The sequence below is a fragment of the Rousettus aegyptiacus genome, unplaced genomic scaffold (assembly GCF_014176215.1).
Source record: "Rousettus aegyptiacus isolate mRouAeg1 unplaced genomic scaffold, mRouAeg1.p scaffold_m13_p_3, whole genome shotgun sequence".
Classification (NCBI taxonomy): Eukaryota; Metazoa; Chordata; class Mammalia; order Chiroptera; family Pteropodidae; genus Rousettus; species Rousettus aegyptiacus.
This window is the reverse complement of record NW_023416306.1, coordinates 123,027,521-123,054,367: the sequence shown is the minus strand read 5'-3', so window position 1 is coordinate 123,054,367 and position 26,847 is coordinate 123,027,521. Positions and strand designations below refer to the sequence as shown.

The 26,847-nt window shown below is 37.0% G+C and overlaps 1 protein-coding gene and 1 pseudogene across 10 annotated transcripts in view; both read left to right on the top strand.

Annotated features, from left to right (window-relative positions):
* MYO5A (myosin VA) overlaps positions 1–26,847 on the top strand; it is a 158,773-nt gene that overhangs the window by 88,064 nt on the left and 43,862 nt on the right. For all 10 annotated transcript variants that reach the window (XM_036218230.1, XM_036218224.1, XM_036218226.1 and 7 more), the window contains 11 exons: positions 2,433–2,594; positions 3,821–3,918; positions 6,980–7,066; positions 7,155–7,263; positions 9,533–9,744; positions 10,657–10,813; positions 14,112–14,351; positions 15,331–15,579; positions 18,347–18,440; positions 20,591–20,739; positions 25,177–25,290. In XM_036218230.1, coding sequence (XP_036074123.1) covers positions 2,433–2,594; positions 3,821–3,918; positions 6,980–7,066; positions 7,155–7,263; positions 9,533–9,744; positions 10,657–10,813; positions 14,112–14,351; positions 15,331–15,579; positions 18,347–18,440; positions 20,591–20,739; positions 25,177–25,290 — 1,671 coding nt within the window. The remainder of the gene's footprint in view (positions 1–2,432; positions 2,595–3,820; positions 3,919–6,979; positions 7,067–7,154; positions 7,264–9,532; positions 9,745–10,656; positions 10,814–14,111; positions 14,352–15,330; positions 15,580–18,346; positions 18,441–20,590; positions 20,740–25,176; positions 25,291–26,847) is intronic.
* LOC118601121 lies at positions 16,171–16,289 on the top strand (annotated as a pseudogene).

Sequence of the window (26,847 nt, the reverse complement as noted above, 5' to 3'; positions counted from 1 at the left end):
TCAATAAAATGTTAATTACTTAAACATTAGCTTTTTAAGGACAATAGTTTTTCTAATGAAATCAGCTTTATTGTTAGTTTTTAACTTATCAGATATATGACACTGTGCATTAGGTCCTGTTTTAAATGTCTTACAAATGTTACCTCATCTAATCCTTTTCATGAGGTCATATTATCAATACCGTGCCCATTTTACAGATAAGGGACATGAGGTACGGTAACTTTGTAACTAATGAGTCTTCGAACCAAATTAAAACCTAGGCTGTCTGGCTCAGTGTCTGTGCTCTTAACCACTATGCAATGTTGTCTTTCAGTTTTATGTCATATTATCGCCTCCACAGCAGTTCTAGATTATTTGCTTTTGTGACAGACTAGGAGAGAAAATAGTATTTTTGCTATGTCACTTTGAAGGGGTGCAATAGAAACATGGCCTCATGCACTCCATCCAGATGGAGATTGATCTCTGGATCATTAAGTGCAGCTTCAGGTGTGGCCCAGAGCACTTTGAAATTATTTTTCCTAGGCATAGATACTAAAAACACTGCTTTCTAGTGAAAAAAGAATATTCTAGATGGCAAAAAGCTATGATAGTGACATTAGATTGATTATTATGTTGATCCCAACCTCCGCTCTTTGACTTTCACCAGAAAAAGATGGAGAAGGAAGCACAGCTCACTTTTATTCTACAGGGAGCAGACTAGGAAGCGAGTTACTTAATTTAGCAAAATAAATATGCAGATATTCTGTAAAAAACAAAATATTCATGTGAATTCTTCTAGATTGCTGACTGGCACTTTTTATTTTTCTGGTTTATTCTAAAACAATTCTTTTAATATCAGTGGAATATGATATGAACATTTTGACTCTTGTTTTTTTTAATAAAACTTTTACTTTCAATTATTTTGATAATAGAAAGATCATATAAGACCAAATTCCAGTTTTTACACTCAGAAAATAATGAGACTAGCTGTCTGTAGAAAAAGTCAGTTTTTTACATATCCCCATTGGCACTGAGTATTAATACTTTTTAACTTTTAAGACTGAATATAAGAGAAAATTCTCTCAGTGCCAGTTCTTGAGTATTATTCAGTTAAAGATTATAAATAATTTTGTTGAAACAGTAGTGATGAAAACAATGAAATTCTAGGATTAGACTCTGCCTAATAAGTAATTAAGCATAGATAGAATACTCACAGGTTCTCATTCCCCAGAAGCCCGCAAACAGTTGTGTCTTTATTCTGACTTCACTTTTTCTGATTGTTAATTATCAGCTTAATAGAAGATAGCGATGCATTCTGAGGAATCATTTGGAGTGACTGCCAGTCTATGTAGCATTGTCACAGTTGGAATGGGAATGATCTGTGATTTATATAGCTTAAAGTTTTCCCTCGCTCCCAGTCAGCAGAAACCCAACTGGAGGATATGAACTTTATATTTTAATTTCTTTGCTCCTCAAAGAAAAGTTGATTTGTTCTTTCAGAAGTGCTAATTTTAGAAGTTTAATATTTGTGTTGTATGTTTTGAATAGAATTAGTTTTGTGGTAATACAGTATGGAGTTGTGTTTAGTGTATGTGTGTTGTATTTTTTTTCCCCTAATTTTGCAGCCTCTAGCCAGATTCACAACTTGAATAGGAATTAAGGTATTATAAACTTAACAGAAGGTATCTTAATTTATATTTTTTCACCATAAAGAAACCTTTTGTCACCACAGCTAATATCAGGGAGTGCATGCATGAATCGCAACTCCATCAAATACCATTAATATTCTTTCATATTGCTAACCTTGTGGAACACAAAATGTATAGGAATTATGCAATCAAGTTGAAAACAAATATGAAAGCTTACAGGATAAGGACAGGATCTTTTACCGCCCCCCCCCCTCGTAATCCAAATTATTTTCTAAAAATTATTATTAATTCATAATTATTTTTTAATCATATAATACTATAGGATTAGTTCATGACACCCTTTCTGCTGAGATTTTCATGATTTTTTTTTTTTTTTTAGCAATTGCTTACCATTTGAATTAGTGGGCAGACAAATGAAACATTGATAAAACATTTTATGGAATTGAGGTAATAAGATAGGACTTTCAATTAGTATTTTGATCATAAAATCATTGTAGTTCAAAACCAGTAATATGTTTAGAGTGGCAAATTCCTATGGAATAAGATTTCAAGTTTTAGTGGGGTAGTTTTGATTTCGTTTCCCCCAAACATATTTGTAGAATTATTGCATTTTTTGGTAACATTTATGTCACCTTCCTCTCATATTTTTGGCTTCCAACACAGATATTGATTACTTCTGGAATGTGACTCCAAAGGGGTTTACTTAAGGAAATCACTGTGGGTTACAGATCTTCATATTTCTTTAAAGGTTTACATTTGAGTTTGGGTTTAGAGTGTAATTTCCTTTTACTGTTTCTGACTCAGTTTAAGATGCTACCAGAATTATTTCAAGATGATGAGAAGGCCATCAGTCCAACCTCAGCCACCTCTTCAGGGCGCACACCCCTTACCCGCATGCCTTCGAAGGCCACAAAAGGCCGGCCAGGCCAGACAGCCAAAGAGCACAAGAAAACAGTGGGGCACCAGGTGAGTTCAGGGAGCCCCTGCTATGCCGTTTCTTCCCCTCTGGCTCACGTGAAGCCTCAGGTCTTCCCTCATCAGCCTCCCAGGTAGGATCTTCAGGTGAGGGGAGAGAGACTAGAGCTTTCACTGTGAGAACATATAACACCATCCTTATCTATTCCCCTTGACGTAGCTTTAGACCCATGACTCTGCTTAATCCTTTCCCAAAATAGTTATCTCTATATCTTAATTCATCCACTGCGCGCCTCCCTCACAGACCACTGCTGCCTTTGTTTTGTTCTCAGGTTGTTTCCTGTCTGGATTTGTACAGAGCATTAGGTCCTTTAGAGTGAGAACAGACCCTCCCCTTGCTTTGATGTCTTATGCTCTGTGGGAAGTGGGAAACATACACATGCTTAGTGCCTGAACAATGGCCAGGGGCTTCGGATGGGAAGCCGAGCACTAGTTAGCTTGTTTTCCTGTGCATGGGACCCTGTGCCTAGCGCAGATAGGAAGAAGGGCCTGACACGGGTCCATAGTCTCCAGTCACATATTTCTAATGGTAACCCCACTCTGGCTGTGCTCCCCCATTCTCCCACATATTTCCTATACTCTTTTAAGTCATCTGCTACTTTTTACAGTATCTTAGAGCAAAACTCCCACTGTACATTGATTAAATGACCTTAATATTCTTAAAGCAAGGTATATTTTTAGTCAAAATTCTGAGTTCACAACAGAAAGCTACAGAAACCCATATTAAAAGGGAGGTGGGAAAAGTGAACTCTAATGTAAATGGTGGACTTTGGCTGATAATGACGTGTCAGTGGAGGTTCATCAGTTCTAACAAATGTCCCACTCTGATGCGGGATGTTGATAATGGCGGAGGCTGTGCCTGTGTGAAAGCAGAGGATATATGAGAAATCGCTGTATTGTCGCTTCAATTTTTTTGTCACCCTGAAATTGCTTTAAGAAAATAAAGTCTATAAAAAAAGGGATAGGCAGGGAAAAGGGATGGGAGAGAGTGAATATATATTTAGCAGAGTAAGCATGTAAATGGTAGAATTTAAGCAAATTATAACCTAAAACCTTAGGCTTCTTGTATAGTAGCAGCTCCCCTTCTGAGGGTGGGTCAAGTTCATAGGTAGCCAAGTCATCTCTACTACTGTCATTAGAAGAAAATTATACATTGTTTTACATCATCTTTGATTTTGACAAAATGTCGATGCCCCTTTCTGCCCTTTCTCATGCAGTTCCGAAACTCCCTTCACCTACTTATGGAGACCCTCAATGCCACGACCCCTCACTATGTGCGCTGTATTAAGCCTAATGACTTCAAGTTCCCATTCACGTAAGTGTTTCTCATTTACTGAATTTAAAAATGTGCATATTTCACAAGGATTACCAAACCAATAAAAAGAAAAAATATTTGAGTAAATCTTCATGTCTTGTAGAGGGACACAACTAGTTATTAGAATTTTTTCAAATTTTTCTTTTTACCTTTGACCCTCTTTACCCATTTCTCCCCACCCCACTCCCCCCACTCTGCCCCTACCTCTGGCAACCACCAATCAGTTTTCTGTATTGATGAGTTTGGAGTGTGTGTGTGTGTGTGTGTTATTTTGTTTTGTTTTTACATTTGCCATATAAGAAATCATATGGTATTTGCTGTTCTCTGACTCACTTCATTTAGCATCATACCCTCAAAGTCTGTCTATGCTGTCACAAATGGCAAGATTTTAGTCTTCTTTATAGCTAAAGAATATTTCATTATATATACCACGATTTCTTTATCCGTTCATCTGTCAGTGTTCACTGGGGTTGTTTCCATATCTTGGCTATTATAAATAATGCTGCAGTGAACATCAGGGTATATTTATATTTTTTAGTTAGTATTTTTGTTTTCTTTGAATAAATACCCAGAAGGAGAATTATTGGATCATATGGTAGTTCTATTTTTAATTTTTTGACGACTCTTCTTACTGTTTTCCATAATGGCTGCTCTGATTTACATTCCCACCAACAGTGTACAAGGGTTCTCTTTTCTTCACATCCTCACCAATACTTGTTCTTTCTTGTCTTTTGGGTAATAGCCATTCTAACAGGTGTGAGGTTGTAGCTCATTATGGTTTTGATTTGCATTTCCCTGATGATTAATGATATTGAGCATCTTTTCAGGGACCCATTGGCCATCTGCATGTCTTCTTTGAAAAAATGCGTATTCAGATCTTTTGCCCATTTTTTAAATCAGATTTTTTTTTGCTGTTGAAGTTGTATAAGCTCTTTATATATTTTAGATATTAACCCCTTATTGGATACATGATTTGTAAATAGTTTCCCCATTCAGTAGGTTGTCTTTTGTTTTGTTGATGGTTTCTTTTGTTGTGCGGAAGCTTTTCAGTTTGAGGCAATCCCCCTTGTTTACTTTTACTTTTGTTTCTTTTACTTTCGGTTCCAGATTATTAAAAAATCATCACCAAGACCTATGGCAGAGACCTTACTGCCTGTGTTTTCTTCTAGGAATTTTATGGTTTTAGGTCTTAGGATCAACTCTTTATTTTGAGTTAATTTTTGTGTATGGTATAAGATAGTGGTCCAGTTTTCCCAACATCATTTGTCTAAGAGACTGTTCTTTCCCTATTATATTCTTGGCTCCTGTGTCATAAATTAATTGATTGTATATTTGTAGGTTTGTTTCTGGGCCCTCTGTTCAGTTCCATTGATCCATGTGTCTGTTTTTATTCCAATACCATACTATTTTAATTACCATGGTTTTGTAATAGTGTTTGAAATCAGGGAGCATGATGCCCCCAGCTTTGTTCTTTCTCCAGATTGTTTTGGCTACATTTTTTTAGTTTTGTTCCCTTTTTAGAATGTGAGAACAAATTAACGATTGGCTTTCTGAAGATTTAAAAGTTGAAGTCAACCAACCATTCCTAGTTTTATTGTCTATTTTAAATTTACTTCAGTTTAAGATCTTTTGGGACTTTTGTTAATTTGGGCATTAGTTAAAACTAGAGCTGGGTGAGATAAGACTGCTTTGACGAAGGTTCAAAGTTATTCCTGCTGTTTTTCAACTGTTGAAACCATCAGAGAATGTCTCCTCTTACCAAACATCTTATCCTACATCAAATACCATGTATGAAGGGAAAGTGTTTTTTTTTTTCAAAACAGAAATACTTCTGTAACTTAAAAAGTAATGCGTATACACTGTATTTAAGAACTGGGAACCTCTTCAATTTATATTTCCAGGAAATACAAAATAGTAAGAAAATAAATGAAAAATGATTCATTATATCCAGAGAGATAACTGGTATTAACTGGCCAATATTTCTTCCTACCCTGCTGTGTATATGGGAAGTGGAGAAGTAAGGGAAAGAGATACTAATTAAAGGAAGGGGCTCATGCCGTAATTACTGTTTTGTATCTGCTTTTATCTTAATAAACTGTGGATGCTTCCTCTCTCTCTACTGTGTATGAGTACTCGTTTCCCTACACCCTTGCCAGTCTTGTCCTCTGAAGACTTTTGCCTTAGACTGCAGGGCAGTTTTGAAAGACTGTTATATCCTCCTCATTGCCAAGAAGCCCTTTTTTGGAGTAAGTGGGAAGCAGGAAGACGGTGCCACACCCTGCAGCCCTTTCTTGGACAGCCCTAGAGGCTGTTACTTCTCATCAGCCAAACCCATATCCCACCACCAACAGAACTCTTGAGAAGATAGCACAGCAGAGGCTTGCTATCTCAGAGCTTAGCTGGGAGAGAAAGAGCAGTGATCACCCAGCAGGAGACAGGTCTTACCACTTCCTCTTTTAGGGTCAATTTAATGTTATGATGCCTTTTTTCTAGAGTGAAATTAACATAAAATATACAAGATATAATACAAAACAAGTATTTTTCATTTATGTGGACACTATAAATGCTTAGTATACACACAGCAAATTGAGTAGTTTTTAGAACGCCAATAATTTTTAAAAGAAATAACTGAAGAGGGCGTATTTAAATTGTTGTTCTTGTTAGAGAAATCTCCAGAGCTGGACAGTTTTTATTCCAGCGGAGCTATGTGTGGCGAGCTAAAGAATTATGAGAATGGCTAATGAGGCCAAGCCATGTAATGAGTATGTGCAGAGTACAGAGAAGATTTGAGTTTTTGAAAATATGCTCAATGGCATTTCTTATAAATTTGTGGTATGAATAATGGATAATATTTATGGTTCTTTATTTTTACTGCTAATTGTCTCCTCCCCACTCTCATATGGAGTTTACCATTTTGATCACTGTCCCAACCTTTGAATGCTTTCTTTTCTAATTTATTCATTTGGCTCTTAACAGAAGAATTAATCTCTGGACTGAGGAGAGAAATTTGTAGCTCTAGCCGGGTTTCTTTGTGTATTATGATTTTCATTCTTATATGTAGGTTTGATGAGAAGAGGGCAGTGCAGCAACTGAGAGCATGCGGTGTCCTGGAAACCATTCGCATCAGTGCAGCAGGTTTCCCCTCACGGTGAGCTTGGCATTTTTCAAATGTGAATGATCCTAATGGGAGAGGTCCCCAGTTCTTTAAATAGGCTAACGTGAGTTTCCTTTTCTAGGTGGACTTACCAAGAATTTTTCAGCCGTTACCGTGTTCTAATGAAGCAAAAAGATGTACTGAGTGACAGAAAGCAAACATGCAAGAATGTATTAGAGAAACTGATACTGGTAGGAAAGATTTTCACTTATCTTTATCTGAGCCAGTTATGGCCAAAGGTCTTGTGATTATAACCTTTGAAAGCCCCGCGAGCCTCCAAATACTGCTAATCCAGATTATATAAGGATGGGAAGATAGAAGAGCACACTGTATTTTAGGATGCCAGGACTGACTAGTGAGGATGATGATACTCTCTCAGGAAACAGGATGGTGATGCCTAGACACAGACTTCGGACACATTCTTTTTAGAGTTTGATTATTATCAATAAAAATTTACCTAGTACTTACCTATGGAAGATACCAGGCCAGATGCTGTGTGATTAAGAAAAAAATTGGTCTTGTCCTCAGGTAACATAGTCTATCTTGGAAATTAATGCATTGTCAAGATAAATATAATATACCTTAGTGTCTATCAAATGCTGAGTGAGTGAGACAAGAAATCAGAGTAAGGCAAAACCACATCTGCACTGGGAAAGAAGAACAACTTCATGGAATATGTGTGTTTTGAGTCAGGCCCTCAAGAATGGGTAAGATTGTATAAAAGTGGAAAGGGAATATTCTAATAGGGAGCATGGTATGAAGAAGTAGGAAAACATAGACTTTGCTCAGAAAACAGTAAAGTAGTTTCTTTTCAGTCTAAGCTTGGTGTAGGGGACACTAGGAAAACATTTAGGAAATGTAAGTTGGTGTTTGGAGTCTTGCATTCCAAACTAAAGAGTTCTCTAACTTAGAATGCATCAGAGTCACCTGGAGGGCTTGTTAAAACACACATTGCTGGGCCCCACCCCCTGAATTTCTGATTCAGTAGGCCTGGGATGGGCCCGACAACTTGACAATTTAGGTTTCTAACAAGTTTCCAGGTGATGCTGATGCTGGTCTGAGGACTACACTTAGAAAACCGCTGATCTAGGTTGTGGAGAATTTAAGATTCACAGCAGATTCACATGTTTGACACTAGTTTGGATGGATTACCTCACAGTGAGGTAGTTAGTCATAATTACTAGCTATTAACTAAATGTAATATTTCTTCATAATACTAACCTCTTTTTTCTTTGAAAGAGCTAAGACCACTCTCTTAGAAATATGTAAAAGAATCTGATGCTTTTTGGGTTTGGCCCAACTCCTTTCTAATTTGGGTTCAGATGGGAATATAGAGAAGAAAGTAGGGAAAGTTCTGTCCTGACCTTCTTTCCCAGACCATTTCAAGTCCGGTTTGGGGTTTTGCGGGGCAAAGGTACAGGGTAGAGTGCAGGAATGGAATGGAGTGGAGTGAAGCTGAGATGGGACAGGGAGGAGAGCGAGCCACTTTCTAGCTCTTTTTATATGTCCAGCTAGGCTCACTATGTAAATTTTATTGATTAAAATTGAAGTAACCTTTTGATTTTGTAGATATATGTAAAGATTTCTGGTTTTCCAGTTTCATGTACAGGGTACAAGATATCTGCTTACACTGAAAAGCAATTTTCTGTTTTCACACACAATTTCAGATCACAGTAGTGATTATTATAAATTCCACTCTTCTTTTGATATGGGAATGGTTAATGACTTGTATGCTTCTAGATAAGGTAGATCAGAATGTAGTAGATTGAATATTCCACACATGTCTGTTTGCTCCACTCTGCTTATAATCAAAAGTAAATGAACAACATAGATGATTATATTTTTTTAAAGGAATTTTGAAATTTGTACAAGGATTTTAAACATGTTTATAGGGTTTTATTTGTTTACTTTCAGATACTGTTGATAAAGTCAAGACATAATGACAAGCTTAACTCTTAATATGAATATGCAAGGGTTTTTTTGTTTGTTTTTAATTTTACTTTCTGTGCATAACTTCCTGCCTTATTCTTTATACTGGTGTTTTTGTCCCTTCAGCTTTCTCATGGAGCATACAGCCCGATGTAATCCTTACAGCCTGGGTCAGTCAGAGGGAGTGTCAGCATCTCCATTTCCTTGAGATATTTAAAAAATAAACAAGCAAATAATAGCTGTTTATAACCCACAACCAAGTTTTTGGCCTCAGATAATAATTCCAGGTAGAATAATTCTGGAAAATAATTCTTATTAAACTGCAGTTTTCTGTAAAATCCCTTCTATTTGCTCGCCTTGCATAGGATAAAAAAATCTGGCTCCATTAGTTAATCATGATGTAGCCCAACTTTTAGCTTATAGATTCATCCTTTTACTGATTCTGCTTTTAGGCATATTTTTTCTCTTTTAAGATTTTATTTATATGATCATTATTTCTATTTCTGAATATACAATTTCTTCCAAAAACAGGACAAGGACAAATACCAGTTTGGTAAAACAAAGATCTTTTTTCGTGCTGGCCAAGTGGCCTACCTAGAAAAGCTGAGGGCGGACAAGCTGAGGGCCGCCTGCATCCGGATTCAGAAGACAATCCGCGGGTGGCTGCTGCGGAAGAAGTACCTGCGCATGCGGACAGCGGCCATCACCGTGCAGAGATACGTGCGAGGATACCAGGCCCGATGGTAGGCCTCCTGGGGATCTGTGCACTGTGGCTCATCGCTCTTAAGATTACAGGTTCCATCTGATTCATCGTCCTGATTCAACCTAGCACAGTTGTGGGTGGTCATCTTACCTGAGAAGGCAATGCCTCACCTCTTCTTAGATTCAAGGAATAACAAATTAACTCATAGTTAACTAGAATAAAATTTCATTCGCCCCTTTCAGTGATTTAGATTCATTCTCAAAAATTATAAATTACTATGTATTCATATCCACAGTAATTTTTATTTTTTATACTTTTATATGGGCTTGAAGAAATCATCTGTGAACTAAAACGGTCATGAACATGAGCTACCTCACAATGATTCCACTGAGGAGCTTTCAGAAGCAATTAACTGAGAAAGGCTTTCTAGAACTACACTTCAATGTGATTACCTATTAGAATAATTTTAATTTAGAAATATCAGTAGAAATGAATTGATAAAGACTTTATGTCTAAACAGATTTCATAAAATATCACACATTAGCAATGGATGGATGTAAGAAGCTGGTGATAAGTAAGTGTGGGGTTACTGTGCACGGCTGGTCTGCTGTGTAACGGAGACATAGCCTGGAGTCATGAGCGTTGTCCTAGAAAGAATGTACCGTTATGAGTTTCACTCTCTTTATCATGAAATCAGGTAATATGGGGCACCCTACTTTTCAGGGTTAGGGAAGGCTCAAATAAGATAATGAATACAGAATTATTTGGGGGAACTATAAATTGCTATACAAATATAAGAAATGTAAATGTTGATTTAGTGAGTACATTCTTAGAGTAATAACATGAAAGTACTACTTATTATGACAAAGATATTGGTGCTTTAAATCTCTACAAAATATATCCCTGGGTTTTTCTGATGACCGACAAGTGCACCACTCTTTTCTTTGGCCAGCTATGCTAAGTTCCTGCGCCGAACCCAGGCAGCAACCGTCCTTCAGAAGTACTGGCGTATGTTCATAGTCCGAAGGAGGTACAAGGTTAAACGAGCTGCCACTGTTGCTCTTCAGTCTTATTTGCGAGGCTACTTGGCCAGAAATAGGTATCACAAGGTGAGCTATTATTTTCAACTTTGTTTATTCATTCCATTAACATTAATCAAATGCCACATCTATACAAAGTCACCACAGGGGCTCCTTATGGATGTAGGAGCCATCTGGAGACAACCGATATTTAAAAAATAATTTTAAATATTAAATAAGTACATACATTTACTAACAAGACAGTAGAAAAAGGAAATTTACCTCCTTTTTCTCCCCTTATCTATGTATTTTGAAAAAATATTGTATGAATTTCCTGTGGTTGCTGTAATAAATTACTACCAACTGAGTTGCTTAAAACAACAGAAATTTATTCTTTCACAGTTCTGGAGGCCAAAAATCCAAAGTCAGTATCTCTGAGCCAAAATCAAGGTGTCAGCAGGGCTGCACTCCCTCCAGAAGCTCTAGGGGAGAATCTGTTCCTTACCTCTTCCAGCTTCTGGTGGCTGCCAATATTTCTTTTGTTTGCGACCACATCACTCTGTTCTCTGCCTCCATCTTCACATCATTGTCTCCTTTGTGTGTCTTACTTTGCTTCTTTTGTCTGTCTCTTATGAGAATATTTACGATGGATTTAAGGCCCACTAGAATAATCTAGAATAATCTCTTCAACTCAAGATTTTTAATCATATCTGTGAAGACCCTTTTCCCAAATAAGATAACATTTACAGATTCCAGAGATTAGAATCTGATATCTTTGGGGGTCTTTATTCAGCTGACTACAGTAAGCTTTGACTGGATCAAATATATGATAGATGGGTAGAAGATTGTTCCAAGAAAGAAACAACTTTGGAATAATTTACCATAGTGAAAAGCAAATAAATAAATAACATTAATGTAGTTAAACTTATATTGATTGGAATATAAAAGTTTTTGACAAATAATGTCAAAAGTTTTTGACAAATAATCTTTATATCTAGCAATAATCAACATGATTATAGATAATGGATCACCAGGTTGATCTTCATCATCATCTCTGGCAATATATGATCTAGTTGAAAGATTTTTCTCCTTCATTTTGGCAAGATTTTGAGTGTGTTTTTTAGAAAACCCAGTCTGGATCTTTGTGCTTTGTGGGCATTACTGTTAGAAGGAGCATCAATAGAGTGGTTTGAGGGGCATGTCTCTAATCACAGGCAGTATGTGGTGTGACCTAGGTCCTCCTCATGTATGTGTTTTACTTTCTTTTGAAGTAATTTTAGACGACAAAAAAATAGAAAGCTAATGAGGCTTGAATTAGCATGTTACTATGTTTTAAAGAAAATTTGAAGACAGCTACTAAGGTCTTTTCTTTCTGCCCATGCCAGCTTTATGGTCTGGTATTCTTTCTCTACAAGCATGAGCTTTCAGGGAGGGAAACGCCTTATTAAACTTGACCTTTTAGATGCACCAAACTGCTTACCCTTCCGTTTTCCTCGCTGCTCTCCTCAGGAACATCTGAATAGGGTTTTAAGGCAATTTGGCTTAGCAGTAACAGGCTCTGCCAGCTCATCTCCCACAGTGACGATACAGTGGGGGTGACAGGTAAGAGGCTGGCTCACATATAGGCCAAAAGCACCTCATTAGTGTTCTTTCTGGCTCTGCCTTCAGTCCAAGCACCCCTTCATGGTGCTTGAGAGTCTTTAGGGGAGAGAAGTATTGTTTAATTTCTCTGACTCACTAATGGAAATGAGTTTGAGAATGAAATCTCTAATTATATACCATTTCCATTTGACTGAAGCTACGGAAATGGACCAATGTCTGAATATACATGGAGAGAGGAAATGGAATAGGAAAATGGGCATCAATAGCTTTACCACTGTGTGCTGCTTGAGTTTTAAAGTGTGTAAGCCTTCAATTTACCATCACTGACTCTTGTCCACTTGGTCAGTAGTCATCCGGATAAAACAAGTGGCTCCCTTGGGATTTTGATATTCAGGGAGAGCTCAGGATGCCCAGCTTCACTGTGGCGTGATGCACAGTGACTGCACTTAGTGAAAACTGAAGGCTGCCCTTAGCAATAGGAAAACAGCTGAAGGGGGCAGCCTTGAGTTAGCTAAAGATGCTGTTAGGATCTGCTAAACACTTATGTTTAGTTTGTACTTGATGGTTTAAAATTTAACCACTTATTTCTAAAATGTATTATTTAAAATGGCACATTTTTTTCATTATTTTTCTCAGATACATAACCTAAAAATAGGAACTATTCATTTCATGATCCCATTAAACTGCTATCTATTTGAATAGATGGTTTTAGAGATTCTTACATTTAAGAAATGTTGTAAGAGTTACATTATATCCATTTGTAATAAGCACTAAAAGTACCTAATCAAGTGCATACATTTAAAGATCATTTATGTCATACAATAGTTGTTCATAAAATCATAGACTTAGAAGGACCTTAGAAGGTTTTGTTAGTTCAACTTATTAATTTCAAGAATTTCTTCTCCATCATTCCTGGAAATTGTTTACACAGTCTCTGCTTGATAGTCATTAGTCACAAATCCACCTTATAATGCAAACTTTTTTTTTTTGTTATAAGTTGTTTATAACTTTAAGGGAATATCTTTTTTAAAAATGTATATATAACAAAGTCAAATTTAAAGTACAAACCAACCAGCCCCAGACCTATTTCATTTCCTTCACTTCATTTTAGTTTCAGCCTTCCTTTTAAAACTTTAGTCATACTTCCTTTGAATCTCGAAGTGGATTCCTGCTGCATTTGAAATAGCAATGGGAAATCCTCACTAGAATGGTATTCCTCAAATAGGGCAACCAAGAGTGTCATTCTTCTGTTTTGGGGGGAAAATATTAATAAATCAGTAATAAAGTTTGCAGTATTCCAAGTGTTAGCCTTTATAGCCAGCTTACTGGCCATACCCCATGTCCCGAAGCATAGACCTACTGCACAGTGAGATGGTATCAGTAGTAAGGGTGATGGGTCTTTTATTTTAGTAGCACGTAATTCACAGGATGCCAAGTTCTGTTCATTTTATAGACGATTACATGTTACTAACAGCTATTGTATACTGATAAGAAACATAATGGGTTTTTTCTTTCTTTTTGGAAGTTTTCCTTTTAGTAATCTAATACCTTTTATTTAAACAGCTTCTACATGTGTACTCTGATTTTAGAAGTAGACTTTTAAACATAATTTTGTGTTTCCATATATTTGTGATACATATAATCCACATAATACATTGTTACTTAAGCTTTTGTGTCTTTCCCTTTAGGCAATATATGTATTCTCGGCCTGACAGACATAAGTTGGTAGAGTTGAACCTTGAGTCTAGTCCAGGACCTGACATTATGCACTTATCCTTCTCCGCAGATACTTCGTGAGCACAAAGCAGTCATCATTCAGAAGTGGGTCCGGGGCTGGCTGGCCCGCACCTACTACAAGAGGAGCATGCATGCCATCATCTACCTCCAGTGCTGCTTCCGGCGGATGATGGCCAAGCGTGAGCTGAAGAAGCTCAAGATTGAGGCCCGCTCCGTGGAACGCTATAAGAAACTCCACATCGGCATGGAAAACAAGATCATGCAGCTGCAGCGCAAGGTTGATGAGCAGGTGGGTTTTAAACAGGAACCCTGAAAATGGAGAATGCCTGAGGACATCCACTGGAGCTCTGTTCAACATCGTCTCCCCTTGACCTTACCTTTCAGGCCTAGCATAAAAATAAAATGATAATGACAGTACTGATTGTGAAAATAGTGACAAACTCATAGGTAAGACTGTAATGTCAAGGACTAAAGTGGGAAATTATTTTTGAGAACAAAGCTAGATTTGCTAACACTCCAAACCTTTATGACTCAGAGCCATATCATGCTTAGTCTTTATAAAGCTCTTTCATCATTACCATTTATTTGCATGTGGTATACTGTTTCTTTTGCAGGGGAGTTGTTTAGCACTTAGATAGCAAAAGAATTAGGAAGATGTTCATGCTTCTGAGAAATCTACAGCCTATTTGCAGAAATAAAAGTTTGGTTTCCAAGAGATAGTTACTAAGTATTTTAGCACATGCAAATGATATAAGAGTAGTAATATATAAATGCTAAGAAGGGCACAGAAAAACAAAATTAAATAGGGTTCACCAGAGGAGTTTTCTGAATGGGGAGAGGAATTTTCACGTAATAAAGAGATTTATAAGAAACTTGAGATTTTGAAGCCATTTTATCATTCTTATGCATCACCTGGCTAGCACATGGCATTTAGTAGCACACTGATTTGTTTTCAAAAGCAAGATTTTCTATTCCTGGATTAAGAATCAATAAATTAAGAATTTACTGTGGTAGCTCACCTTTTGAGTATGGGAAAAGCACATCTATATTGTCCATTATATGAAACAGAAGTAAAATGCCTGTTCTCTCTTTACCAATAAGAGGGTATTGATTGCGTTATTGTAAATGTTGTGGTTAGCATTTTGGTTAGAGACTATATAAGTACTGTGATCATATAGCACGAATATGATAAACAAGCCTAGTTTTCTCACTAAATACCTTTGATGGTGTGTGTATTTACTTATTTTTACTTATGTGTGTGTTTAAAGAACAAAGACTACAAATGCCTCATGGAGAAACTGACCAATCTGGAAGGAGTATACAACTCTGAGACTGAGAAACTACGAAATGACTTAGAACGTCTTCAACTAAGTGAGGAGGAAGCTAAGATTGCCACTGGACGGGTCTTTAGTTTACAGGAAGAAATTGCCAAGCTCCGGAAAGACCTGGAACAAACTCGATCAGACAAAAAATCCATTGAGGAACGTGCTGATAGATACAAACAAGAAACTGAGCAGGTAGGAAGGAACTAATATTGATATCCCCATTTCCTCCTTTCACAAAAGAAAAGTGCTGTCACATTGACTTGGCCCTTGTAGCTCAATGCTGGTTTAATCCAAGCTGAAATACAAATTTCATTTGGTTGACTGTTCATTACTAGTGTTTTCCAAGTATTTCTTCCACATGATAGATAAGTAGCTGTAGGTCTTTAGCAGAATCTTTAGATTCTAATGAGAATATAAGAAAAGCAGTATTAGAAGAAGAGAATTAATGGCCAAGTCCCTACTTTACACTGTTGTTCTTTAAATCTGTAGATCTAGATGGAGCATAGAATCCTAGAGTTAACGTGATTAAGCAGTGAGACAAACAGTGAACTATCAATACTGTCTCTAGTTGACACTAGAGACATTTATGGAAACCGGCATTAAGGTTGTGGTAAGTATAAGAGGAAGAAATCCAAATAACTCTACATAGCCAAGAATCACTATGCAAATAGAACCAAAAAAGAAAGAAAAAGAAAGAATGAAAGGGAAAAAATCCTTACAGATTTATCAGTGCTTCCACACTACAAATTTGTATTAACTTATGTCAAAACTTTCCTAAATACAGTCTATGGCCATACCGCCCTGAACGTGCCTGAACTCATCTGATCTCGGGAGCTAAGCAGGGTCAGGCGTGGTTAGTACTTGGATGGGAGACCACCTAGGAAGACCAAGTGCTGTAGGTGTTTAAAAAAAAGACACTCTTATTAAATAGCTTAAGGTTCTCAAGCAGTAATGAGATATATTGTTTAAATAAAATAAAAGTACCTCAGCATAAAGCTTACTGGGAAAAGTAGTTTTCAGAGATTCCACTACATGACCATCTTTAAAACAGAGTTGACTCTGTTAGCTGTAACTATGGGCAAGAATCCAAATATGCTATTTCTGTGCTAACTTCTGAACATTAGCCGCAGCATATGGCATGAGAAGCTTAGATTCAATTTGGGTAGGATAGTGTAGCTAATAAAATTGCAGTCCTTCCATGGTATTCAGAGTCCTAATAATTTCTCCTATATCTCTAGTACATCTGGACTCTGTATATGGAAACAGCAGTGCCATTAATATATGTTATTTTGACAAGGCAGTCTTGTTCTGTCAGAATTCAAATATGCATTCAAAGAAATACTTTTGAAGCTAAAGACCAATCTCTCTCTCTCTCTCTTTCTCTCTCTTTCTCATATCCTGAGTCCACAGAAACTTTCCAGATTTTTCTGAATCTTATAGAGTATTTAAGCTAGGTAGGATTAGTCTCTTTTCCTCTTTAAAGTCAAGTCCATACCTTTTTAGTCTGATAGAATAATACATATAAGCGGATTCACATTTCTCCTTCCTTTTTATTATATTATCTTCTGCTTTTCACAGGGATAAGTATAGGCACTATCACTAATTCTTTTGGATAGTGTAGTAATGGGGAAAAATGAAGAAATTTCACTGTGACAGCCCGCTACATGGTCAGGAAAGCTACATTATCAGTTAGCCTGAGGAAGGAGCCTAGAAGGTACACTAGAACTATGGTTCTTAACCAGGAGAAAATTTTTAAATATATACCTACCCAGGCTCTAGGAGTGTGTGCTAGGCACATGTATTTGAAAAAGCACCAAACAATGGTTGCACACCTCTGACAAAGTCCAGCTCCTTTCAAGAGTACATAGAGAATTGGGGCCTTTCCTTTGAGGGCAAATGTTTAAGGACATGTCAGTATGGAGAGAAGAGACTGGACCATCAGAAGGAATACCTTCTGGACCGACTTCTGCCATTATACAGTGTTGTTATCTAATTCCCTGTTCTTTAGACACCCTTTAGTCTCTGTCTCTGAACTCGGGATACTTTCTCATTATTATTAAAGCTATAATTTTTAGAGCCTCTTGTATTTAGGCTTAAAGAAAGGAAATTCAGATTTCACTCACGAGCACACATTTTATTCCAAAGATGAACTACTTGAGTAAATTAAGAACTTTGCAAAGTTGTCTTTGATTTTGATTTTTGCTTTCTGGAAATCCTTACCAAACCAGGAACTGGAAAATTAAAGTTCAATGCTTTTTTTAAAAAATCGTGATAATAAATACATAATATAAAATTTACCATATTAGCCATTTTTAAATGTACATTTTAGTGTCATTAGGTACATTCACACTGTTGTAAGGTCAGTACTTAAACATGGACTCAAAGGACTCGTTTGCAACATTGCAAAACTCTTAAAGGGGGATGAAAGGGAAGTTCTCTTTTTCTAGACAGAAATCTTCAGCAAATTTCCAGAACCAGAATGCCCTTCATATTTTTCTTAACCTCATCAATCTCCCAACTAGAATCATTGATTCACATAAGCTTTGTGTTAGGCTGATGAGAGGGCATTATCCTTGTTTGAAGAGCAAATGCTTACTAGGTGCCAGGCAGTTGCTAAATGCTCAAAGTTCAAAGTAGAACAACAACAGCAATCATCTTTGTCCTCCAGGAATATCTAGTTTATAAGGGAAATAAAAATAAGTTATTTATAAGGGCTATAAAAAGGCATATACAGGGTTCTGTAGTAGCCCAGAGGAGAGACACCTATTTGGAGAGAGTTTTTAGGAAGGCTCTCTGGAATGGGTAATGCTTGAGCCAAGTTTGAAAGATAACTAACTAAGCAAAGAAATGAGGCACAGAGATGTGGAAGGAAGGAGTGACTGCCATGTGGTCTTTTAAACTTAATTCCAGGCTTCATCGGTCTATTGCAGCCACCTCAGTTTATTGTTTCATTTTACAGCTGGTATCAAATCTGAAAGAAGAAAATACTTTACTGAAGCAGGAAAAAGAGGCTCTCAATCACCTTATCGTGGAGCAGGCCAAGGAGATGACAGGTAAGACTCACATGAGCTCAACATAGTGTGTGGCACCCAACCTCAAACCAAAGTTTTATGTTACAACTTCACTTAGAGCTTAAATATTTTTTAAAAGTTGAGACTCTCATCAATAAATCTATAAAATTCTAAGAGGCAAGCACTCTAAGTATTTTGGTTGAATTAGTTGGTGAAAATCTGATCTCTTTATGTACAAATGTGAGCTTATGTTAGTCAATAACACATGTAATTTAAAAACTTAATTGTTCTGCATGTATGATTTATCAGTTATGGCTTATAGGATTCCTGTTGACTTAGGAAGAATTCTTGAGCTAATATGTATCTGTGTATATGTGTCTGTGTTTATTACTTCTATTTACTTTTTGCTAAACCAGTGGATATTCTCCAAAGATCAACCTCTCTTTGCCACCAAAAAAGAACAACAAAAACACTAATTTTTTTAATAGAGAACTAACTAGATGTGGACATTTATTCTGTTTGCTCTTTGTGAGAGATGAGAATGATGTTCATTTATAAGGGATCCACAGATACATAAACAGAGGATAAGAAAATATAGATCTAAACTAGAGTAATTGGCGATAGATGTGGAAAAGAAGAGATGGATTGGAATGAGAGTATATTATATAAAAAGAATCAACAGAATGTTATCATTTTTGATGTGGTATTCAAAAAAGGAATTAAAATGTTCTACAGTTTTGATATGAGATATCAAAACAATAATGATGTGTTATTAGTAATGAGGAAATTGAGAGGAAAAATAGTACCTGTCCATGAGGAAAATTAATGAGATTAGTTGTTAGAGTGTTAATTTTTGGATGTCAGCTAGGGCCTCCAGATAGAGATGTTCTGAAAGCAAAATGAGATTAAAGATCAGAGAGAGAAAGAAATGAGCCTTAAGGTACCCATTAAAGCTATGGTGATAAGAGAGCCCTCTGTGCTTTCCCCTATGCTGCCCCTTTTCTCATAATTAAAGGGATTCATGTAAAAGAAAGAAAAAAATATGGAATGAAGCCTTATAAGATAACCATAAATAAGGGATACGGTGAAAAAAAGAAGCCAGAAAGGAAAATTAAGAGGTGAGGGAAAAAACAGTCATTGAAGACATGAAGAGATGGAAGGGCCCAAAATGATGAGAATACTTCTAAAGATATGTAAACTGTTATTTGAAACCAAACAATAAGAATAAAGAAATAACAATGGATTTACCTAGGAAAATGTATCTTCGGTGGGCACTAGGGTAGCAGCTATGACAAGACACTTGCAGCCCTGGCCCTCATGGACCTGACAGAGAAAGAAATGGTGAAGCAATAGAAGTAGGCAGAACAGATGAGAATTTAGCCACAAAATTAGAGGATAAAATGGGCCATAGTGGTAGGTAGGAAGCTTGATGTTTATAAATGTGACTGGTTGGTTCATTGAGTTAAAACATATAGCTGAGATTTAAGACTTTTTTTCTTTGCGTTATCTGTAGTCAGGGCTCATTTCCAATCCCCAGATGCTGTCCTCAGCAAGTGCAAGCCATTGGCAACAGAGGGCAGGTCAGAGTTCTCCCAGCAGCACACAAATGAAATAACACAGATTGCTGGGCATGAGGATCTAATCTGGTTAGACACAGGGAAGTAATAGGGCAGTGAGGGAATTTAGAATGCTGGAAAACTAAAATAGAACCTGGAAACTGAGATGAGTGGAGAGAGGCTCTATAGAGTAGGATAGCTAGGGCCACTGAGAAGCCACTGTTCCCTCAGACTTGAGGAATAGCTCTGACCTTTTGACAGAGTACACTAATTTGGACAAAAGAATTTTATGAATAGCCTGAAATGGAATAAAAAATATAGACTTTTCTTACTAGACAATGACTAATGGAAGTTTATCAAGGATATGTTGTTATACCACACAGTGAACAAGTGGCACTTGTGTATAGTACATGGAAGAACTCAGTAGATGATTGTTGTTGTTATTAATAAATTCTTTTAATTTTTGGTCGTGATATTTTCTCTTTCCCTATATTCACTATGAAGATACTCTTCATAGATCATAGTGGTGCTGAAAGCAAAACCCCTTGCGGAGAAACTGGAAGTCAGTGTACATGTTTGTACTGTTGCATTGTGTGGAGCCATCTTTGGTATGTTTTTTTCTCTTCTTTCTTTCAGAGACTATGGAAAAGAAGTTAGTAGAAGAAACAAAACAACTAGAACTTGATCTTAATGATGAAAGGTTGAGATATCAGAACCTTCTGAATGAGTTCAGTCGCTTAGAAGAACGATACGATGACCTCAAGGAAGAGATGACTCTGATGGTGGTGAGTCAAATGCAGTTTTTAATGGAAAAATATAAACATATACAAAAATATATAGAATATAGAATGAGCTCTCCTGTACGCCATATACTACTCATCACCCAGTTCTAAAATGGTCAACACATGTCTACTCCCCTTTCTACCCCTCCATTTCACCCCACCCAATGAATTGGATTGTTTTAAAGCACATCCAAGATCATATAACACTTTAAAAAATGGACTGTAAGACAGTATACAGTCAATATAGCTGTACTTTGTTTTATGTATGGAATGACTGAATATAAAATTTGTATATAAGCAGATATTTATATAATTGAGTAGTTTCTCCACTGCTTTTTATTATAATTCCAAAGGCATTCCTACAAAAAGAAGATTCAGCTTCTATTTGTGATAAATTATCTATTTCAAAGACTTCTGCATCTGTCAGTGTACCTTTTGTACATGTAATAGTTCTGCACACCCTCCCTGTTCTGCTTAACCTGCCATAGGGAACAAAGAGTTTTTTTCCTAAAATGTCAGCCTTACCCGCGATGCAAATGGTCAGAAATGCTCTGAAATATATGATAGAAAACAAGATACTTTGACATCTATGGAGTATTTGCTTCAAATTTTGCTTCTATCTGGTTCCTCTGACAAAGTTCTTTAAAATGTGACATTTAAATAGTCAAAGAGATTATGTAACAAAAAAAAAATGAAATAAATTTATCACCTTGTAAATGAGAAAACCTAGTCTCAAAGAGGTTTAAAAGCTAATTTAAATCCCACAGTTGGACCATTATTTCAAACCTCACTACTCTGATTTATATGTGACAAAATGGAATTAGAAGTAGGAGTAGGTCACCATCATCCTTACAACCAATAAATTGGAAGGACCCTCGGTTAAATCTTGTCTTTTTTGATCTCTCTGCTGTGCTTGGCCCTGTTGAAACTTTTCTCCTTTCACATTCTCTCATTCTCCACTTTCTCTAGAGTCCTTTTTCTTTGTCTTTCAACATCATGTTCCCGGGGTTCCACTCTTGGAGTGTATTTTTATTCTATTTACTAGATAACTGCACCATTTATGTTTAAGCTATGCTTTAGGTATACCTAGAGCTAAGCTTTGTATCCTATTGGGTGTTCCTGAGGCCAGTAGTTACTGGGGATGTTAAGAAATAGCCATGGGAAAAGAAATGATTGAGGTCAAATAAATGTAGGTATCAACCAGTTTAAACAGATAAACAGATTTTTTTTTCCTACAGAATTTTTTGGATTCTTTAATAGTGTGTGCCTTGTGAATCTCAGAAAATAAAGTGAGAAATATGTGCCATTTATATCAGTCTCTGAGCACGTTCTAGAGACATCTGTGAGGTTAATGGGTCTCCTTAATCAGAGAGGGAGCCATCTCTAGAAAACACCCTCTAGCAGTGGCCATCTTTCAGCAACTTTAACAGGGCTAGTCCTTCCTACTAAGCGAGTCTCTGCCTGCTATCCATTCTGTCCTCCACAGGCTGTGGAAAAAGATGCAATCAAGTTCCAAGGGTAGTTAAGCCGCTTGATTTCTGATTTCTCAGCCGATAACCCTTTTTACTGTATGCCTGTGACTCGTCATTCCTCTTAGGTAACAAATGGTTAGAGGAAGGGAAAGGAAAAATACAGCAGAAGGAAGCTCAGAGATTGCTTGCTTCCTCATATTCTCTTCATTAGGTCTCCTTTCCTAGCTCCAGATGCAATCAAGATCACAGACTTTACAGAAAATAAAAAATTTGACTTTAGAATGCAGGACTAATTAAAATATTAACAGCTACATCTTATTTTAATGTTTTTTATTTTATTTATTTTATTTTATTTTATTTTATTTTATTTATTTTATTTTTTTTATTTTATTTATTTTCGTAGGCGAGGCAGCCCTTGGTGGACCTCACAGATTGCAAGGACCTTGTCAGTTTACAATCCCTTATTTTTAGATTTTTTACACCTCCAGCACCTGGTCTTCCTAGGTGGTCTCCCATTCAAGTACTAAACAGGCCCGACCTTGCTGAGCTTCTGAGATCAGACAGGATCGGGCTTGTTTTAGGGTGGCATATGTTTAGATAGAACTTCACAACTACTCAGATGCCGAGATGGGTACTTGGCTAATATTTCATTGACACTGTTCTACAAATGGAGCTCTCACTGCCACAATGCTAATGAAGCATTTTGTAATAAATAGACTTCAAATGGAAGGTTGGGAAAGTTAAGGGAGGGGAATTAATAGACTGCCTCAGGGCTTCTTAATCTATGCAGATACTCGGGTCAAAGGTAGTACCACTGATTACCACAGTCTAGATTTGTTTTCCCTGGTACCAAGAAGTGTTGTGAGATTTTTCTCCTGGAACATTCAATTGTAGGGCTGAGGCAATGAAGAAAGGACTGATCCAGGGCTCAGGATTTCAAGCCAACAATGAAAGGATAGTGAGGCAAGGGAATCCAGGCTAGTAAAGTATTTGAAAATAAATTAATCCAAGTAAAGAAGGAATCCAGCATGTTAACAATAGGGTCATTAATCCTAACAGAGAGTAAAACAGATTCAAGAAAAGAAGGAATTATGGAAGAAATGACAGATAAGAAGGAGAGGAGGTACTGCTTGCAGATCTTGAAGAACATGATGATCGAGTCAAATGTTTGTCCTTGTAATTAAATAACATATTGAATAAAAACTAAACTTAGCATATATTGAAAAAAATTGAATATAGCATATTGAACAAAAACAGAAAGGCCACCAGCAAGGAATTGTTGAATTACTTCAGCGTCCTAACAATTATAGCAGCATTGGTTACCATCAGTTGCGTACTGGTTATACATAAGCTATGCTAAACTCTTTACTTGCACTATCTTATTTAATCCTCACATAAACTCCGTGAGGTAGAGAATATTATTATCCCCTTTTTCTGATTAATGAAAGTGAGACACAGGGAAGTTGGATAAGAGATAAGTGGCAGAGCTAGGATTTCTACCCAGCTCTCTCCTGTTTCACTCAGAGTACTTAACCACTGCCATGTATCTAAAAGTTACATTAAATAGCAAATATACAGTATTGCTTCTATTCATACCTTAAGGTATGTTTAATAATGTTTAATAATACATACATAGGGGTATGTATGTAAATAGGGGCCTTACTCATCTTTAATAAGCTTATTAAAAATCTTTGTCCTTATGGACCTACCTATTTTTCATAGTGACACAACAATTTATTAAATAAACACCATCCTATACAATTATGGTCTTGGGCTATGAAATTTAAGTAAGAGTGCCTGTGTGTGTAAACAGTAAACCTGAGTGCCTTTGACTTTATGTGTGGCACTTCATTCCCTTAGTGTGCACCACAGCTGCTTGATAGTTTAGAGGTTCTGGTGTTCGTGGGTCTTTCCTTTGCACTGGAGCACAGGTTGGGCTGGACTGGGATATTTTCAACTGCCCCAGATGCTGGCTTTTCTTTGGTTGCACAGATGGATCTGTGCTCTATAAGCCTGGATGTTGGAAGGAAAGAAGTAAAGAAGCTCTTTGTGGCTTCTGACTCTTCTCCTACAGCTGGGAGGACTACAGGAAATTGGATAGACCAGAAAGCTCTCAGAGGTCCTTTGAAGCTCCCAGGATTGGTAACCCTGCGAGATCTTGGCTGCTGAATCTCTCCACCTCTTCTGCTGAGGACACACTAAGAGAGAGGGGCACAAACCCAGCCTTTTCATATCTTCTTCCTGCTATAGAAAGAAAGAGACTGCAATTGCTTAACTTTCCTATTCTCCGCAAGCTTTCTGAATGCAATTTCATAGGCACCACCTGTCATAAAGTGTCACCTGGATTCCCTGAATTAAAAACCCAAGGATCACAGAGAATTTGAGCAGTTTACTTGTCTCTCCTGCACTGCTGGTCTTTCCCACTGCTGACTTCAGAGTCAACTTTATGCAAAAAAGTGACAGAAATTATAGTCACTTATGTGGAATCCCCTTCTTTTTCCTTTTTTTTTTTTTAAATTTATGCCTATTTACAGTGCAATAAAATGGTCATGCTCTTATTAAACATATTTTATGAACTTTTTGGTATGTTTATTTGATTGCAACACTGAAGTCAGTGCTTGGAAGCTGAGGCGTCATACCTATGTTTTACCCAGTGTGACTGGTCAGCCATTCACAACTTTAAAAACCCAAAGATGACTCAACTAATAATCACTGATGATTTTTATTTGAGTGTTTGGTTTAACAACGGTTCTTACCATGCCTCACTGGTGCATCTTTCTCATTCTTCGAGGAGCTCCGAAGGTGACCCTTTTGTGAGGGTTTGGTCAGGACAACATGGAAAGATGATTTGGGCATGAGAACAGCAAGTCAAAGAGTAGAGATTAGAACCAAGTTATGGTGATGCTGTCCTAACTATGCCTGATTTAATTACATTGTATTAATTATACCTGGTTTATTTGCCTTGCAGAATGTGCCTAAGCCTGGACACAAGAGAACAGACTCCACCCACAGCAGCAATGAGTCTGAATACACCTTTAGCTCTGAAATTGCAGAAACTGAAGACATTCCATTGAGGACAGAGGTACGTTTTAGACACCTATCACTAAAAGTAGGACATGATCATGCTATTATTAACGGAGAACATTTCCATTACAGAGTAGACTCCATTTGCCCATAAATGTAACATTTGTTTTGAATTGTTTATTTTTCATGAGTGACTTATAGGTACTTAATTAGCTGCATACATACATACTTATTGCATATATTTTTTGTCTATAGACATTTTAATTTTTAATGAAATTTTGATGACCAGATTTTCCTGTTTGTAATTCCCTATTATACCTTAACTTATTCTGTATATAAAAATATAGTCCATCATGAATTTATTTCAGACTGAGGTAAATTATTTAAAAAGTAAGCCCTTTGCCCTTGAATAATATAATACCAGTGCCCAAGAGTTTAGCAAAATTGCTACCTCCGATGATGGTTTTTACCAATGTAAAATTTCTTCTATAAAAATGCATGAAAAAACAGCTTATAAATCTGGCTTAGTGTTTTCTGTTATGTGGTACAAAACCAAAATAACATATTGCTGTAACTCCAAGGGTACCATAACTTTAAGTTAGTAGATTGTTCCCAAACCAATTCTCAGATCTTCTTTTCAACTATAATATTAGTTTCAGTAATAGGTAATTCAGGCACAACTCTTCTATTTTTATATTACATTCTGAGAAAATGGCCAAGTCAGAAATAGACTGCTTCTTGCAAAGTAGCTGGGAAAAAAAATGGAATGGTTCTTTCTTTTCTTGTCTTCTCAGTCTGTTCATTTTAAAGAAAAATGTTATATAGTTGGAATCATATATATAAGAAGGCTAGGTTACTTGTCCAAGGTCACGACCTGTAATTGGCAGAGTCAGTATTCTACCTAGGGCTTGGAGCTCTGTTTGGAGCTCTTTACCTCTTCCCATCCAGGGATTCTATTGTGTAATTCTCCAGTCCCATTTCTGTCTATAGTTGACGCTAGGCTAGGGACCCTTATACAGCAGTATGGCCAGTATATAGGAGGGTCAAAGTTATTCCAGGTGTGTAAAAAACCATCCCAAACTTTAGTGGTTTCAAACAACAGCAATTTACTATTGCTTGCATTCTTTGGATTTTGACTGGGCAGTTCTTCTGCCTCACTTTTTGGTGGTTGGAGTCCCTCCCTACATTTAGCTGAGGTACCCAGGTTCTCTTCTTGGGCCTCTCCATGTAACTACTCTCTTTAGCAGTGTGGTGAGTGGGTTCTAAAAGTACAAGAGCAAAAGATGTCAGGCCTGTTAGGGCCAGGCCCAGAACTGGCACGGTGTCAATTCTGCCACATTCCATGGTCAAAACGAATTACAAGGCCAGCTCACATTCAAGGGGAGGGGATAGACTCTGTCACTTGATGGGAGGAAAGGCATCTTTGGAGACTCCCACAAAGTTAGACTTTGAAGATTTCAGAATTACAACTTCTGAGCCTTTCCTGGATATAAAGGTTTCAGGATTGCATCCTGTTGCTCCTGATGGGAGTACTCCTTCCAGTAGTCTGTGGGAAGTGTGTTTACAAACTGTTGGCTTCAATGTAATACCACTGAGAAGCTCCTGCATGGGAGGA